The 18,386-nt window shown below is 41.7% G+C and overlaps 1 protein-coding gene across 4 annotated transcripts in view; it reads left to right on the top strand.

The window, feature by feature from the left end:
* Nucleotides 1-13,223, top strand: part of MRE11 (MRE11 double strand break repair nuclease) — an 84,823-nt gene extending 71,600 nt beyond the window's left edge. For all 4 annotated transcript variants that reach the window (XM_008262535.5, XM_008262533.5, XM_002708627.6 and 1 more), the window contains exons 19-20: nucleotides 6,642-6,717; nucleotides 9,878-13,223. In XM_008262535.5, coding sequence (XP_008260757.3) covers nucleotides 6,642-6,717; nucleotides 9,878-9,934 — 133 coding nt within the window. In that variant the 3' untranslated portion in view covers nucleotides 9,935-13,223. The remainder of the gene's footprint in view (nucleotides 1-6,641; nucleotides 6,718-9,877) is intronic.
* The last annotated feature ends 5,163 nt before the right edge of the window (nucleotides 13,224-18,386 follow it).

Raw genomic sequence — 18,386 nt, 5'->3', positions numbered from 1 at the left:
CTGGGAACCAATTTTTGTTCCTTAGCTGTGATACTGAGCCCATTGAGAATACATACCTTATGTTAATTAAAGGTCAGTATTGGAAAAGTTGATAAGTATAGCCATGACCATTTATTAGCTCTGCTAAACATTGTGCTAGGTGTTGAGATAGAAAGATGAAGAAAATGACCCTTTCTTCAAGAAATTTACATTTTAGGGTATGCCAAGTAAGATAAGTTTTTTTGGTCAAGAGTAATGACATCCAAAGGAAGTGTCAGTCTATTCCTGGGAAAGATCATAGGACTTTACAACAATAGGTACCATTTGAACAGATCATCAACAGGTGTATTAGACTGTGTTGAAGGAAATGATCAGGGTCCTGAAGAAAGAGCCATGTCACAGGCACAGTTGTCCACTTTGAAAGGGTACTCCAGGAAAGCCTCTGAGGAGGTTATATTTAAGTTGAAGTTTTAGGAATAAGAGAGAAGGGAGGGAGGGTAAGGTGGAAAGTATCATTATGTTATTAATACTGTGTACAGGAAATACATGAAATTTGTTTCTTTTATATAAAAAATTTTAAAAGAATGAGAGGCTTTGTGTTGTAATGAGCAGAGGGAAAAGCATATGCAAAGTCTCTTGAGGAAGAAAACAGCTTAACATAGTTTAGGAGCCAGTAACTAAAAGCTGGTGGAAAAGAAAGCTGTTTAAGATGAGAATAGAAAAGAGGCAGTGCTAATTCATGCAGCAGGTACAGGTGAGGATGGTAAGGATTTTGAACTTATTATAAATGCATTGGGGAGCCAGAGGAAACAGGAGAGTTGCCATCTGATTTATAAAGGATCCCTGAGGTTGCAGGAAGCTTGGAGTACAAACAGGCTGATTAGAAGGGGAGGGCACTGTAGGTAGTTGAGATAAGAGATGATGGAGGCTTGCACAGGCTGATGGCAGGAGTAGTGAAAATATATGGAAATAGTTGGTAGATGGACATGATGAAACCTAGGGATGTATTGAAAACTGAAATCAAGGAGAATGAGCAATCAGTGTTGATTTTCATGTTTCCTGCTTCAGGATTTAGGTTATGCCTTAAATTGAGAAAGGCATACAAGATGACAGGGATAGTTAGTCGTTTGTCATAACCATAAAATCCCAAGTTCTGCTTTAGATTTGGAAAGTTTGAGATGACTGAAATTACGTGAAAGGGTTTATAGGCAACTTGATATGAGTCCTGAGCTCAGATGAGCGAACTAGATTTACCTCTGGACAGCATACAGTTGGTACTTAAAGCCATAGAGACAGATAGGATCACCTTGAAAGAGAAGGTGGAGAAGAGGGCTTGAGTTCCCATCCTGGGGTTTCGAACCTCTAGAGCTTGGGTAAAGTTGAAGAATCAACAAGAAAGGCATGAGAAAAATCTAGGAGACTAGCAGGTTACAGAATTCCGTGCTAGACTTTTTAGAAGTAAAAAGTACCAAGATGGTAGGAAAGTGTGTAAGGTCTACCACTTACTAAGTGTGGACCATGGGGAGATCATTTGATTTCTCTGTGTCTTGGTGTCCTCTTTTGGAGGTCCCTCAAAATAAAGGTAATAAGAATTGTATTTATGCATAGGGTTGTTCTGAGGCTTAAATGAGTGTGAATATTCATAATGTGATAAGGAATACTGCCTGCCAAATAGTAACAGCTATATAAGCATTAAATTAAAAAGCAAAAACCTCAGGAAAAGCCGGCGCCGCGGCTCACTAGGCTAATCCTCCGCCTAGCGGCGCTGGCACACCGGGTTCTAGTCCCGGTTGGGGCGCCAGAATCTGTCCCGGTTGCCCCTCTTCCAGGCCAGCTCTCTGCTGTGGCCCGGGAGTGCAGTGGAGGATGGCCCAGGTGCTTGGGCCCTGCACCCCATGGGAGACCAGGAAAAGCACCTGGCTCCTGGCTCCTGCCATTGGATCAGCGCGGTGCGCCGGCCGCGGCGGCCATTGGAGGGTGAACCAACGGCAAAGGAAGACCTTTCTCTCTGTCTCTCTCTCTCACTGTCCACTCTGCCTGTCAAAAAAAAAAAAAAAAAAAACAAACCTCAGGAAATAGGACAAAGTAATAAGAAAAGTAGTGAGTAAAAAAGTACTGATATTCCTGGCAATTAACTTTAAAGAGGAGGCTGGCGCTGCGGCTCAATAGGCTAATCCTCCACCTAGTGGCTCCGGCACACCGGGTTCTAGCCCCAGTCGGGGCACCGGATTCTTTCCCGGTTGCCCCTCTTCCAGGCCAGCTCTCTGCTGTGGCCCAGGAGTGCAGTGGAGGATGGCCCAAGTGCTTGCGCCCTGCACCCGCATGGGAGACCAGGAGAAGCACCTAGCTCCTGGCTTTGGATCAGCGCGTTGTGCCAGCCGCAGCGGCCATTAGGGGGTGAACCAACGGAAAAAGGAAGACCTTTCTCTCTCTCTCTCTCTCTCTCTCTCTCTCTCTCTCTCTGTGTCCTGTCTGCCTGTCAAAAAAAAAAAAAAAAAAAAAAAGAAGAAGAAATAACTTCCAGCTGTAAAACTCCCTTTTTACTGTATCGACAATGGAAAACCTACTTGTCCTTGGAAAAATTGTTCTAAAGTCTACCTTTGTTGTATTGGAAATAAGAGAAACCTTCCAGAACTGGCAGGTAATAACCCTGGTCTCCTCACAGTGGCGTGTGAGGACCTGGCTCTGTCAGGCCAAGTGGAGGAGGAACGATTGAGAGGGAATCTGTTAAACCTTGCGGTGAGGGAACTCACGTCCTTTTTTTTTTTTTTTTTTAAATTAATTTATTTATTTGAAAGAGTTACAGAGAGGCAGAGGCAGAGAGAGAGAGGTCTTCCATCCACTGCTTTACTCCCCAGATAGCCCTAGTGGCTGGAGCTTCACTGATCTGAAGCCAGGAGCCAGGAGCCAGGAGCGTCTTCTGGTCTCCCATGTGGGTACAGGGGCCCAAGGACTTCGGCCATCTTCCATTGCTTTCCCAGGCCATAGCAGAGAGCTGGATCAGAAGAGGAGCAGCCAGGACTCAAACCAGCACCCATATGGGATGCCAGCACTGCAGGTGGTGGCTTTACCCACAGCGCCACAGCACCGGCCCCAAGGGAACTCACATCCTTTGACCACCTTTCATGTGCCAGGCATAACCTGCAGCTAATTTAACATGCTCTAATGCCATGACAACTATCTTGTTGACTAAAGAGCTCTAGACAGGAATTCTGGTTTCTGGCCACACATTATTTCTGAACAAGCCTCAGCATTCGATGTGATCCCACACCCTGCCTTTATTTTTGATCCATCCTTGTAAGGCTGATCAAATTAAATACTTTTAAATATCCATAACGAAACTCATTTATTGAATCCAATGGTCAGAACAATTTAGCCATTTCTTTTACTTCTGCTGATTGCTGAGGACAAAGGGCCTCTCATGGATGACAACTCTGGGTCTTTGGGACCCTCTACTGCAGAATTGTGGCTGTGGCCATGTGAGCCAGCACCCATCACAGATGCCTGGCTTACTTCTCCTGAGACCCAGTAGTTGGTTGTCTGGGGATGTATCAGAAGGCGGGGTTAAGTCTCAGTGAGTGTTTTCTTTCTGTAACTCTCCTCTCAACCCCTCTTTTGCCAGCCTTAACACTGGGTTTATGCTTTTAATGATCTTTTATTTCTGGCCTCTAATGGAAAGTCAGCAATTGACCAGTTCCTACTTGGGTTGGGACTCTGTAGATGGACCAATTGATAAATTCTCTGATTCTCACTTCTGAACCTTAGTTGTTCAACTGATTTGCTTGAGAAATCCTGGTCCTTATCCACACATAAGGACGTGTGGGTTTTTCTGTTTCCTCCTGACACAGGATCCTTTGATTCTCAACTTATTTATTGGAACAAGACTTTGAAACATATTTCTTTGGCTATAGTATCTCAAAGCTGTTACAAAATAACAAAATAAGTTAATAAAATTAACAAAATAAGTTAATAAATTGCTAGGAATTTACAAACATTGCTTTTATTTAAGACAGGAATTGGCAAAGTTTTTCTTAAAGGGCTAGATCATAAATATTTTAGACTTTGCAGGCCAAGAGGTAAAAATCATGGATATTATGTAGGTACTTGTATAATCACTTAAAATGTAACCATTTGAAAATGTAGAAGCCACTGGTAGCACACAGGCCTTAAAAACCAGGCCAAAAATAGGTGGCAGGCTGGATTTTGTCACTGGCTTTGGTTTGCTGATCTCTGATCTAACTCCAAACTTTTTATTAATATAAGCATACAAGTTTCATTAGAGTAGGAATCGTGATTTTCTGATTTACTAGTATTTCCCAGAGCTATCATAGCACTGGCCAAGAGCAGACACTTAGTAAACATTTGCTGCTTGATCCAGATTGAGCTGAGTAACACAAGCAGGGGCACAGCTCTGCAGAGAGGTGAACCTTTCTTGAGATCCTTTTATCCTATGGTGGACACATTAATGAGATTTGAATAAAAATACTTCAGGGTTGCCTTGATTTTCAGAAGTGGGGCCTGATAATAGATACATTTTAATACCTAATAAAGAGGACAATAAAAACATAAGTAACCATCTGTGTAGTGTTGAATATGTGTCAGGCACTATGCTGAGTGTTTAAGCATATTAACATACTGAATCCTTTCACTAGCAATCAGGGAAATGCAAATCAAAACCACAATGAAGTTTCACCTCACCCCAGTTAGAATGGCTCACATACAGAAATCTACCAACAACAGATGCTGGAGAGGATGTGGGGACAAAGGGACACTAACCAACCCACTTTTGGTGGAATGCAAACTGGTAAAACCTCTATGGAAGTCAGTCTGGAGATTCCTCAGAAACCTGTATATAACCCTACCATACAACCCAGCCATCCTACTCCTTGGAATTTACCAAAGGAAATTAAATTGGCAAACAAAAAAGAGGTCTGCACATTAATATTTATTGCAGCTCAATTCACAATAGCTAAGACCTGGAATCAACCCAAATGCCCATCAACAGTAGACTGGATAAAGAAATTATGGGACATTTACTCTAGAATATTATACAGCAGTCAAAAACAATGAAATCCGGTCATTTGCAACAAAATGGAGGAATCTGGAAAATATGCTGAGTCAAATAAGGCAGTCCCAAAGGGACAAATATCATATGTTCTCCCTGATCGGTGAAAACTAAATGAGCACCTAAAAGGAAACTGTTGAAGTGAAAGGGACACTATGAGAAACAGTGACTTGATCAGCTCTTGTCCTGACTGTTGATGTACAATTTAATACTTTATCCTTTATAGTATTTTTTTGTTCTAGTTAATACTATTGGTTGAACTCTGTAATTAACACACAATTATTCTTAAGTGTTTAACTGAGAAATGATCCATGTTAAATATAAGAGTGGGAATAAGAGAGGGAGGAGATGAACAATTTGAGACATGCTCAATCGGACTTGCCCCAAATGGTGGAGTTAGAAACGTGCCAGGGGATTCCAATATAGTCCCATCAAGGTTGCATGTACCAATGTCATCTCACTAGCCCAACTGATCAATTTCAGTTCACAATTGATCACACTGATAGGTCTGAGAGTCAAAGGGATCACACAAACAGGACTAGTGTCTTCGAATACTAACTGATAGAATAAAAAAGGGAGAGAACGAATCAACATGGGAAGCAGGATACACAGCAGACTCATAGAATGGCAGATGTCCTAAACAGCACTCTGGCCTCAGAATCAGCCCTTAAGGCATTCGGATCTGGCTGGAGAGCCCATGAGAGTATTTTAGGCATGGAAAGCCAAGATACTCTGGGGGGGGGGGGGAACCCTAAATGAAAGATCTCTGCAAGTGAGATCCCAGTGGAAAGAACAGGTCATCAAAGAAGGAGGTACCTTACTCTGAAGGGAGGAGAGAACTTCCACTTTGACTATGACCTTGTCTAAAGAAGATCAAAGTCAGCGAACTCAAAAGGCTTTCATAGCCTTGGCAACTCATGACAAGAGCCTAGCGTGATTACTGATGCCATAAACAAGAATGTCAATTTGTTAAGTCAACAACAGGAGTCACTGTGTACTTACTGCTCATGTAGGATCTGTCCTTAATGTGCTGTACATTGTGATTTAATGCTACAACTAGTACTGAAACAGTATTTTATACTTTGTGTTTCTGTGTGGGTGCAAACTGTTGAAGTCTTTACTTAATATATACTAAATTGATCTTCTGTATATAAAGATAATTGAAAATGAATCTTGATGCAAATGGAATGGGGTAGAGAGCGGAAGATGGGAGGGTTGCAGGTGGGAGGGAAGTTATGAGGGGTGGGAAGCCATTGTAATCCATAAGCTGTACTTTGGAAATTTATATTTATTAAATAAAATTTAAAAAATACTGAATCCTTAAAACCTATTATCCCCATTTTACAGATGAGGAAATTGAGGCACAAAGAGGTTAAGGAATTTGCCTAAGCTTCATAGTAAATACAAAAATCTATAATTTTGATGTAATTCCAGGGTCCTTTTCTATATTGTTATTTTTTACTGTTTCTTATGTTTGTTAAAGGGGATTATGTACTATTGCTTTTTGTGGCTGCTGGGAGATTGGAAAAACTTAATTAAAAAATTGGTTTTGATGAATTCTGTAGTTCATTGTCTCTCTCTCTCCTTTTTGCCTCAGGTGGTCGGCCACATCATCCAGCAAACGCATGTCTCAGAACCAAATAGCTAAAGGGGTTGATTTTGAATCGGATGAGGTAATAAAATTGTTAAATTTTAATTTTTACTTATAAAATTTAAATTGCTAGCTAGTTGCTAAAAGTAGTTTTATAAAAAAATATACATTTATTTGAAAGGCAAGGCAGAGAAAGAGATCTTCTATCTACTGCTTTACTCCCCAAAAGACTGCAACTGTCAGATCTGGTCCAGACTGAAACCAGGAGCCAAAACTAGATCCTGGTCTAACTACACAGTTTTCAGGTGCCCAAGCACTTGGGCCATCTTCCAGGCCATCTTGCTGCTGCCTTCTCAAACACATTGGAAGGAAGCTGGATCAGAAACAGGGTAGCAGGGCGTGATATGGGATGCCGGTGTCATAAATGACAGCTTAGCTTACGCTGTGTCACAACACTGGCCCCTAAAATTATTTTCAAAAATATTGTTTCATTAATAACCTTCCTTTGAACTATAATGTTGAGTCATCAACAGGTAACATCTGTTGAGTGTCCTTCAATTTAATTACTAGATGTCGCTCCCCCTCTTCGTGGAGGAGCAACACAAGACCCTGCGCTGTTCTTTCGTCTGCTCGGCCCTCCCCGGGTTTGCTGCTGGTCCTTCCCGGGTTGGCTGCTGGTCCTTCCCGGGTTGGCTACCATCCCTTCCACCTCCGTGGAAGGGCAGTTCCCCCTGGCCACATTCCCCACTTCTGCAGGGGAGCGGCACATAAGCTGCTAGCCGCCGCAGGTGCTCATCGTGCTCATCGCCTCACTTAATCAGGCAGACCGAATCCAAGCTCTCACATTGCAGTGTTGTAGGGAGGCCTTTCTATTTCTCTATTTCTCTATCTCCGGGCATTCCTATTTCTCCCATTTTACTTCTATCTTCCAGCATTCCTATTTCTCTTTTACTTCTAAACTTCTGTTTCTCTTATCCCTGCGCTTTCCGGCGCCTCGCCCCGCCGGCGGGTTCCCGGCTCTGCGCCGCTTCAGCCCGCGCCTCATCTGCGCGGCTCGGCTTTGCGCGGCTTGGCTTCGCGCGCTCCGCGGTCTCCACGCCCTTCGCGTCTGCACCACGGCCTACGCCAGCCCCGTTCCCTATCTATTCACGCCCCGTGCTCTCTCTGCACGCGGCGGCTTCTGCGAGTAACACAGCGTAGCTTACGTGTCCGCCACTAGCATTCAATCTAAGTTCCCCGGGCTAGCCTGGCGAATTCAACCCAGCATACGTCTCCGCCCCACGGTTTGGCTTCCCGTCCTTTGCTCCCCGGGCTAATCAGACGGATCCCAACCTGGCTTACGTTTCAGCTTCTGGTTTCAACTTTTCGCCCCCTATTCCCGGGCTAACTTGAGAATCCCAAAGTGGCTTTCGTATCCGCCTCGGCCTGCCCCCCGCGGCTTCAATTTCCCTAACATTTTTCTCTACCCGGTATGTTTCCCCAAGCTTTCCTCCAACGATATTCCTCCCTCATTTCTCCTGGCCTCTCCCCACAGTCCGCATCTGAGTCTGTTTGTTCTAGCTTTCACTTTCGCTTTCGACCTTAGAGATTTCTCCCAGCTTCCCCCCGTAGTCCGTATCTGAGTCTATGCCTAGGCTTTCAATAGCTTCTTCCGGCACCTTTTTCGTCCGGCTTTTCCCTAGGCTGTTTGCTAGTCTCTCTCTCCGATATTTCCCCATTTCTTCCCGTTTCTTCCCTCCTAAGTTTGCTATCCGTCCTGGGTTTCCTATCCGAGCTAGGTTTCCTATCCGAGCTAGGTTTCCTATCCGAGTCACGGCACCATTATGTCGCTCCCCCTCTTCGTGGAGGAGCAACACAAGACCCTGCGCTGTTCTTTCGTCTGCTCGGCCCTCCCCGGGTTGGCTGCTGGTCCTTCCCGGGTTGGCTACCATCCCTTCCACCTCCGTGGAAGGGCAGTTCCCCCTGGCCACATTCCCCACTTCTGCAGGGGAGCGGCACACCGCCGGCCGGCTCTCTTCGGGGGCTGCACAGGTGTTCCTTCAGCTAGATGTTCCCCATAGATGTTTCCGGTGCATGCCGTCTCTCTCCTCCTTTATAGTCCTCCTCCGCCAATCCTAACTCGGCTGCCCACATGCCGAGTACGCTGCTCTCCTCTAATCAGGAGTAGGTCCTACAGTTTATTGGCTGAACTGGAGGCAGCTGCGTAGAAGCTGTTTTCTCCTCTCCCAGCGCCATATTGTGGGAGAGCAGATGCACAGAATAAGTCTTAATTCCAGTAACTCAGTCTAGTCCGGATTGCTCCCCACAACTAGATATAAAAGGCCTGATGATATTTAAAATGTGATGTTTGGTCAGCTCTTAATTTGCCAGTTAACAGAAGAATCAAAATGGTTCTTTGAGCATCTACCATTTATATTTGGAGGGATGAGGAGGAGGAGAAGGAGGATGTCAAAGCTTTTAATGTTACTTCAATAGAATATGTATTAAACTGTGACTCTCTGTCAAGCAAAACTGATGCCCTAATGTGGGATTGTAGGCACCCTGAGAAACATTTTGCATGCCTGCCTCAAGAATCAATTTTGTGTTATCTTCATCAAATTTTATAACTTAGAATTACTTAAAGTTTGTTTTCGTTTTCTTTAATTAAATTCTTAGTTGATTTGATAATTCTTTCTATGTTTACCATGTATATAATATACAGCCCAGAAGTATGGGAACTTTTGAAATACTCCCTCTACTTGCTTTGCCAAAAAAACAAAGATTGCTTTGCTGGATTGTTTCAGGCTTCTTTGTAAGAGTAGCTATCTAACATTAAGTGGAAATAAGAATTACAGCTATTTCCAAGTTAGATTTCCTGCATGTGTCTTCATTATTTTTTGGCAATGAATTTCCAGAACAGCAGATACCTATAATAAAATGTAAATGGAAAGAAAGCTTTTAAAAAACCAGATGGAAAGGACTTGCTGTAAGTTTTTTTTTTTTAGCTTATCCACACCTCATTTGCTTTTATTAATGTAAATATTTGTGGGAAATGCACGTGTATATACATTGCAGGGTAATTTTATTTTAATACTCACTAAGAGTTTACTTGGACTTATATATTTCACATTTATAAAGGAAATACAAAAATGAAATCTACGCTATGTGAAAAGAGAAAATCACTGTGATAGCACTTCGCTTTAAGAACTTCTGTCAGTGAGCCATGCAGCAGTCACTAATCCAATATCTGTTTGTCATTTCAGGATGATGATGATGACCCTTTTATGAATATCAGTTCTTTAAGAAGAAACAGAAGATAATATATTAAATGGAACTTAGAAATTTTCAAAACACAAGAGTAATCAAAATGTTGCAGATTAAGAGTGTACAGTTGAAGATGTTTAAGTATCACTGTTAACTGAAAAAAAAAAAAGACTTAACAGAGAAACTGATGTGAAGAATTTATATTTTTGAATATCATATCTTGGACATGATTCCACTATTTACAAAATCTCCCAGCTTAAGGACATATCCAACAACACTGGTTGTCTTCATTATAATCTGTTTATTATATCATGACCTGGGAATACTCCACAAAATTTAGATTATTTGTTTTCCTGGCATCTATTAGTGTCTTAGGGGAAGAGCTTGGTTTAAATATTATTGATTAAGGATAAAAATAATATGCTATTATACATTATACATCACTTTCATGATCAAAGACTATATCAGTATTTTAATGTTATATTTGGCCAAATTTGAGAGAAAGAGCTTATAAAACCTGACCTTGTCATAATTTTAATAATTTCATAGAGGTTCTAGATTTCCTGAAAGTGAAACAGTGTATAGGGAACTGTGCCTAAGCTCACTTTGTTACTATGTATGAGTTTTTTTTCCTAATGCTCATTGCACAATCATTCACGAACACTTTAAATGATTAGAAGTACTTGTAGTTTGAATAATTACATGTAAGTTTTCATTTTAAAAAGAATAGTCTGTTGAATTACTAAGCCTTTATTTCAAAAGATTATGTTCCCATTGAGTAGTAGCAATTTTCTCTGTTATTCTCCATCAGTAGTCTCCTTCTCCCCCATCTATTTCTGGGAGAAAAAGAATTTAAAAAATTTTAAACTATATCTTCTGGAAAATATCAGAGAACATTTTTTAGGGAGTTGGTAAAATGAACAGTTGAAGCTTGTGGTTATATTTAAAGTACTGAAATATAACTTCAGTGGAATACTGTTGCTAGTGTTTCTCAATATTTTATCTTAACTTGGTTCCTATAAGACATTTCTGAACAGGCAGTTCCAGAAATCTTAGTAAGTCATGTTTAAGTTTATATTTTCTTATCTGTTTTAAGGGGGAAGTAAGAATTTTTCCTTTTCAGATTTAAGTTTAAAAATCCCATTCTCTTCCTTAACACTCTGTAAAAAGACCCCTGAGGCCGGTGCCGCGGCTCACTTGGCTAATTCTCCACCTGTGGTGCCAGCACCCCGGGTTCTAGTCCTGGTCGGGGTGCCGGATTCTGTCCCCGTTGCCCCTCTTCCAGGCCAGCTCTCTGCTGTGGCCAGGGAGTGCAGTGGAGGATGGCCCAAGTACTTGGGCCCTGTACCCCATGGGAGACCAGGAGAAGCACCTGGCTCCTGGCTTCAGATCAGCACGGTGCGCCAGCTGCAGCGGCCATTGTGGGGTGAATCAATGGAAAAGGAAGAGCTTCCTCTCTATCTCTCTCTCTCACTGTCCACTCTGCCTGTCAAAAAAAAAAAAAAAAAATCCCTGAGAGTATTCCTTCCTTCCTTTAATCTTAGGAAGCAGCTATATTTAAAGACTCCTTAAGACAATTACAGATCTTGGCAGAACAGCAACCAGACAGTGAATGCTTTACTGAGAGTATTCCTGGCCAGTAGAATAATCATACCTGGAACATATCAAATTGTAAGAGAGAGAACAATTGGGTAGTGGCTGCCTCTGTTTTATTCCAACATGACATTCTAATAGGTTTCTTTAAAAGTATTTTTTTACACTTGAGTGTAAGGATTACTTTAGCAGGTAGCATTAACTCAGCTGAAGACACTGTCTTGTAAAACATTCTCAGATCCGCCCACATCTTTATTGCACTTTAATATTGTTGATATTTGCGTGGAGCAGAGAAGAAATCAGGAGCTAACTCTGCTTCTTATGATGGATTGGCAGGTAGCAGGTGCAGGCAGCGCCTGGGCAATGGGGTATTACCCCTGCATGTGGCACGCTAGCTCTGGCCAATCTCTGGGGCAGTGTGGCCAGTGGCTCATCTCCTCCCCAGTTACATATGCCTCAGGGAGGGTCATCGTGAGGGGCTGGTCACTGAAGATCCTGACAGGTTTCTGGGAAAAAAGAATAAGATTTTCTCCCTTCAAAAAATTTTTGCTCTAGGTTATGAAGAGAGACACACAATGGGCTGCACTTAGCTACCAGAAACAGTGAGTTACAGAGGATGAGAATCTCTTCCAGGTGTACAGGTCATTTTGCAAATACTGTGTCATTTTTTGAATAAAGGAAAACCTTTTTTTGAGCAAATACTGTGGCATAGTTAAAAATGCCACATGGCCTTGATTTTCTGTATTGACACAACAGAATCTATTGTTAATGGTTCTTTTTCAGTTTTCAGACCATAGATTTAGATGGGTTAGAGGCCTTTAGTATGATTCCAGAGTACCTGTGGTTGCTCTTGGGGGCTGTGAGAGAGCAGCTATAACACTGTGAGGAAAACATTTGTGTGGAATCTTCCCATGCTTACCAAAGAATGGACCTTTCTGGTGTTTTGTTTCCTCACGACAATACAACAGTGTATTTACAAGGGTGAAGAGGCACTGTAGTTCTAGGAAATAGAATTGGTGCTTAAATCCAGCAGTTAGGCATATGACCTTTAATTCAGATAGGTGTAAAATATTTTTTCCTATACTTTTAAGATTGCAATAAAGAAGTCACACAGTTTGACAAATAATTACAAAGTGAACCTCTAGTAGGGTCACGTTACAGGTCAAGAAATGGAGCAGCACCGAGGCCCTGAAAGCTTACCCGTGCTTTCTCTGGGCCTGACTTGTGTCATTAAGAAGTTCTTTCTTTTGCCACAAGGTGGTGCTTTCACCACAGAAGCAATTAGGATGATGCAAAGGCTAACCTAAAATTAAGAAGGTAGTGTAGTTTTGCAGTAAATGAGAACCTATGCAGTTTAGCATTCTAACCTATGCAGTAATACCACAGCTAGCCTTTAATTATATATGCAAGTTGTTTTACATATTTCACCTGATTCAGCCTCTTACTATGAAAAAATGCCAGTTTGTTAAATTTTACATACCTATAATGGTTCAAGAAGAAGGAAAATGCTTTGTATTTTAATGAAGAGAAAAATTCTTTTTTTTAAAGGTTGAGTAAGAAAAGGTCTCCCAATGTAAAATGTTTCTTTTGGAAATGTACAGTATTTAAAGGCAATTTTCCCTCAAAGTAATCTGATGTCTTTTTTTTAATCTGTCATGCATTTGATTGTTAGTGTTTTGTGGCTTTTTTATTAAGCTAATAACCATTAAGATGATTATAAATGTTTTACATAATAAAGATTTTGTTAGTTGAGTCCACAGTTTCCATATTCTTTAAGTGAAAACTGTCCACATTTCATCATTTGCTTATCTGATTTCCTTTTTTTTTTTTTTTTTTTTTTCCATTCTAGGATGTGGAGTTTTCCTTTGCTCATTTTTCATCTTATTTCATCTGCAGGTTCATTCTTCAAATGCCAACAAACAGCCAGGGCCAGGCCAGGCTGAAGCCAGGAGTCAAGACATCAGGCTGGGTCTCCTTTGTAGGCAGCAGGAACCCAAATAGTTGAGCCATCATCTGCTTCCTTCCCAGGGAGTACATTAGCAGGAATCTGGATTTGAAGCAGAGTACCTGGAATTCGAACCAGGCACCTTGTTGTGGGATGTAGGTGTCCCAACCCTTAAATTAACTGCTGTGCTGTTTGCTTGCCCCTCATTACCTTTTAATAGTTTAGAAATTAATGTTTATTAGTTAGGTCTGAAAGTACTGCAGTTTTTAAAAAAGTATTTGTTTATTTACGTCAAAGACAGTTAACAGAAAAAGAATACTGCAGTTTTAGTTTGATTTCTGTGAAGCCAGTTTGCATTGCTTGCTACAGCCATGCTCATTTGTTTATTTCTGTGACCAATGACCAGGTCTGATGTTAGCTCTTTTTAATTAGCAAAAGCAATGCATATCTGTACTTCAAAATTCATGTATATTGAAATGTGTATCAAAATGTATGTCCTTGTAATCCTTTTTACAGATACAACTTGTCAGCAATTAGGTGCATGTTTCTCCAACTGCTTTTGACATGATTATCAAGCACTGTTGGAACTAGAACTCCAAATTGTAGGCTCAGATATTTTAGTCCCCGTGTCAAGGTCTGAGTTCACCTAGTGCACACCTTGACATCCTGATTTTCCTACTTCTATTTATCAGCTTCTTAGCTAAGGCATAATAACCTATTTTGTGGATAACTATTCTGCTTTTGAATGTGTGATTTAAATGTTACTGCTCAGTTTGGATCAAATAAAAGATACTTATCCAGTGGTGCCCTGATGTCGGAAGTGGCAGTGATTTTAAAGGACTCTTAGCTGGTGATTGCACATTATGACTGATTAGCTTGAAGAGGTACAATGGCTGTTAGGCTGATGGTCCCAAGTCACATTCTGTTTTCTCTCAGAGCCACTGTGCTGATGGTTCACGTGTGAATACCCAAAGTAGTGCATAAATACCCTTGAGCATAATGTCTGCTTAATTTCTAGGGTTTCATTTTTGTTATATTTTATTTAAAAATCAGTATTTTCTACATTATAAACTTGTAAATACAACTCCAGTCTACAAACAGTGCATTTGAACCGATTGTAGGGTATGGTCTGACTTTGAACACATTTTTCTAGAGGGAATAAGAGGCACAACCACAGTTTCTTGCTCCTTCAATAGTCTAGAAATTAGACTTGTGAAATGAGTGCATCTGTTTTATTTTCATTAAGATGCTTGCCATAGGGTATTTAGCCTAGCAGCTAAGATGCTGGTTAAGATGCTGTGTTTTGGGGCTGGAGCTGTGGCGTAGTGGGCTAAGCCTCTACCTGTGGTGCCAGCATCCCATATGGGTGCCAGTTCAAATCCCAGCTGCTCCACTTCTGATCCCGCTCTCTGCTATGGCCTGGGAAAACAGTAGAAGATGGCCCAAGTCCTTGGGCCCCTGTACCCACGTGGGAGACCCAGAAGAAGTTCCTGGCTCTTCGCTTCGGATCAGCTCAGCTCCGGCCTTTGCAGCCATCTGGGGAGTGAACCAGTGGATGGAAGACCTCTCTGTCTCTACCTCTCCTTCCTCTGTAACTCTACCTCTCAAAATAAATAATGAAAATATATATTTTTTAAAGATACTGTGTTCTGGGGCCAGTTCTGTAGCAGAGCAGGTTAAAGCCACTGTCTACAGTGTTGGCATCCCATAAGGGCACTGGTTCAAGTCTTGGCTGCTTACTTCTGATCCAGCTCCATGTCAATGTGCCTTGGAAAGCAATAGAAGATTGCCCAAGTGCTTGGGCCCCTGCACCCACTTGGAAGACCTGGAGGAAGCTCCTGACTCCTGGCTTCAGCCTGGCCCGGCCCTGCCATCTTGCCTTTGATTTTGGCCTAGCCCAGTCCAGCCCAGTTTCCATTGTGGGCATTTGGGAAGCAAACCAACAGATGGGAGCACTCTGTCTGTCTCTGCCTCTAAAATAAGTAAAAATTAAAATGTTTAGGGTGGGCATTTGGCATGGTAGTTAAAATACTGCTTAGGACACTCGCATCCCATATCAGAGTGCCTCGGTTCAAGCTCCGGCTCTGCCTCTTGTTAATATATGCCCTAGGAGGCAGCGGTTGATGGCTCAGGTGGTCGGAAATGCAAGACGAGTTCCAGGCTCCCAGCACTGGCCATTGTGGATGTTTGAGGAGTGAACCAGCCAATGAAAGATCTCTATTGATCTCTCTCTGCCTTTCAAGTAAAATTTTTAAATTTTAAATAAAATGTTTGCTACAAACAATGAAATAAGTCTACCATAAATATACCCAGAAACTCTGATTTTTAACATCCTTGTATTGATAGCTGAGATTTTCATTAGTTCTTTAAATCCAGATTTAAAACTATTATTTTGAAGTAATACGTAATTTACAGGAAATTTGCAAGAAAAATAGCTTTTTATCCTTTATAGAAGTTGGCAATTTTTTTTATTTTAGCTTTCCAACTTTTAAAATATTTTATTTATTTGAAATATGGAGAGAGAGATTGAGATTCCATCCATTGGTTCATTCCCAAAATGCCTGAAATAGCCTAGGTTGGGCTACGCCAAGGCTAGGAACCAGAAACTCAATCCAGATCTCCCATGTGGGTGGCCGGGACTCAAGTACTTAAGCCATCATCTCTGTTCCCAGGGTGAACATTAGCAGGGAACTGGATATTCACCATTTTTTTTTTTTTTTTGACAGAGTGGACAGTGAGAGAGAGAGAAAGGTCTTCCTTTACCGTTGGTTCACCCGCCAATGGCCGCCGCATCCGGCGCACACCGCGCTGATCTGAAGCCAGGAGCCAGGTGCTTCTCCTGGTCTCCCAGACAGGTGCAGGGCCCAAGCACTTGGGCCATCCTCCACTGCACTCCCTGGCCATAGCAGAGAGCTGGACTGGAAGAGGGGCAACCGGGACAGAATCCGGCGCCCCGACCGGGACTAGAACCCGAGGTGTCGGCGCCGCAAAGCGGAGGTTTAGCCTATTGAGCCACGGCGCCGGCCCGGATATTCACCAATGTTTAACATTTGTCATTTTAAAAATTCTGTATGGATGGGCACTATGGACCAGTAGGTTCAGCTGCCACTTGGGATGCCTGCATGGTCTGAGTCCTGGCTTCCAGTCCAGCTTCCTGCTCTCGCACATCCAGGGAGGCAGCAGATGATGGCTCATGTACTTGAGTCCCTGCCAGTCACGTGGGAGACCCAGATGGAGTTCCAGCCTCCTGGCCTTCATCAGCCCCAGCTTTGGCTGTTGCACGAATTTAGGGAGTGAATCGACAGATGGAAGATCTCTTCCTATCTGTCTCTGCCTTTCAAATAAAAATGATGTAAATAGTTTTCAATTGATTTGTTTTAGATAAAATCTATAATGAATGATAGAACTGAGAATGGTTTACACCAGGATTTACAGGAATGATTAATGTGTGCATGAACTAAAAAGTTATTTAATAGTGATTTTTCACAGGTGGTTCTATTTATTTTTTTCTAATTTACTCTTTTTTTTCTAATTAAAAGCACATGATAGTCTAGAAGAACATGAAAGGTAATAAACAGCATAAAGAGTGCTATATTAGACTGGATTCTTTGATGTGAAGTTTCAGATATTGAGTATAGTCATATTTAAATATCTGGTAAACAAACTTCTTTATTGCATGACCAAACAATATGAATTTTAAAATGACAGACTGGAAATGCAAAGAGATAATAAGCCATGATTTTATTAGTAACTAAGCCATAAGAGGTATATCACTTTTACTTATTAAATTAGAAATTTTTTCATTCATTCAGTAATGAGTGCCAGCCACACAACAGGTGCTAAGCAAATGCCACCCCCCAAAATGTTATAGACATCATGTCGCAGAGCTTGGGGCCTAAAAGAAACCATTTATTGAGCTCTTTTTATGAGGCAGGACTGTGCTAAGCAGTTTATAAACGTCATCATGTCTCATCACCACAGAACCAACTAAGGTAGGTATATTTTTGTACTGAATGGAGAAGCAGATGTCCAGAGACTGCCTTGCATGAATCACACAGCCATAAGGGCTGGAGGATTGAGCCCAAGTCTCACCAACCATTGCATCATTAGCTTCTGAGCACAGAATATTTTTAAAGCCTAAAATCTGTCAAAGGGACTTTTTAAAAAGCATTTCTCAAAATCCAGTGAATAAGTGCTGGCTAGGGTACAGTGAAAAATGCTCCCATGTTGGGGCTGGGAATATAAATGGATATATCCTTGCTACAAAGCAATCTAGCAAAATTGTCACTAACCTTAAAGCATTTTCATCTCCTTTACCTGGGAGTATAGTTTTTGGAATCTCCTAGTCCATAATATATCAGAGGAAAGGATATGGATTGAGGCTGGATGACAGATGCAAGTAAATTTCTAATGCCACGTCTCCATATAAAAGTTTATGTAAAGTGATGATTCCATCAAGCAGCATTTTTATAGTGCCAAGTATTATGTGGTGGTACTCCATGAGACAAAATACTTTATAGCCATTTAAAAGGATATTTCTCAGGGGCTGGCATAGTGGCACAGTGGCTACAACCTGCAACACTGGCATCCCACATGAGCACCGGTTTGAGTCCCTGCTGCTTCACTTCCAATCCAGCTCCTTGCTAATGTGCCTGGGAAAAGCAGCGGACGACGGCTCAATTGTTACAGTCCCTGCCACCTACCTTGGAGACCAGTAAGAAGCTTCTGGCTTCAGCCTCGCTCCAACCTGGCTGTTGTGGCCATCTAGGGAGTGAACCAGCAGATAGAAGATTCTCTCAGTTCTGACTTTCAACTAAGTAAATCTTAAAAAAATAAAAAGTATGAATAGTGAGATTGTGATTTTTTAATTTTTTTCCCCACAAATACCATTTGTCCTCATAGGAAAAATCCAGTGGTTTACAGAGGGCCATGGCCAGTTTTTACCCATAGCAGTTCCCTTTTTGTTGTCC

Source organism: Oryctolagus cuniculus, chromosome 1, assembly GCF_051225735.1.
Source record: "Oryctolagus cuniculus isolate XC-2025 breed Fujian yellow rabbit chromosome 1, ASM5122573v1, whole genome shotgun sequence".
Classification (NCBI taxonomy): domain Eukaryota; kingdom Metazoa; phylum Chordata; class Mammalia; order Lagomorpha; family Leporidae; genus Oryctolagus; species Oryctolagus cuniculus.
This window is presented reverse-complemented; position numbering and strand designations above follow the sequence as displayed.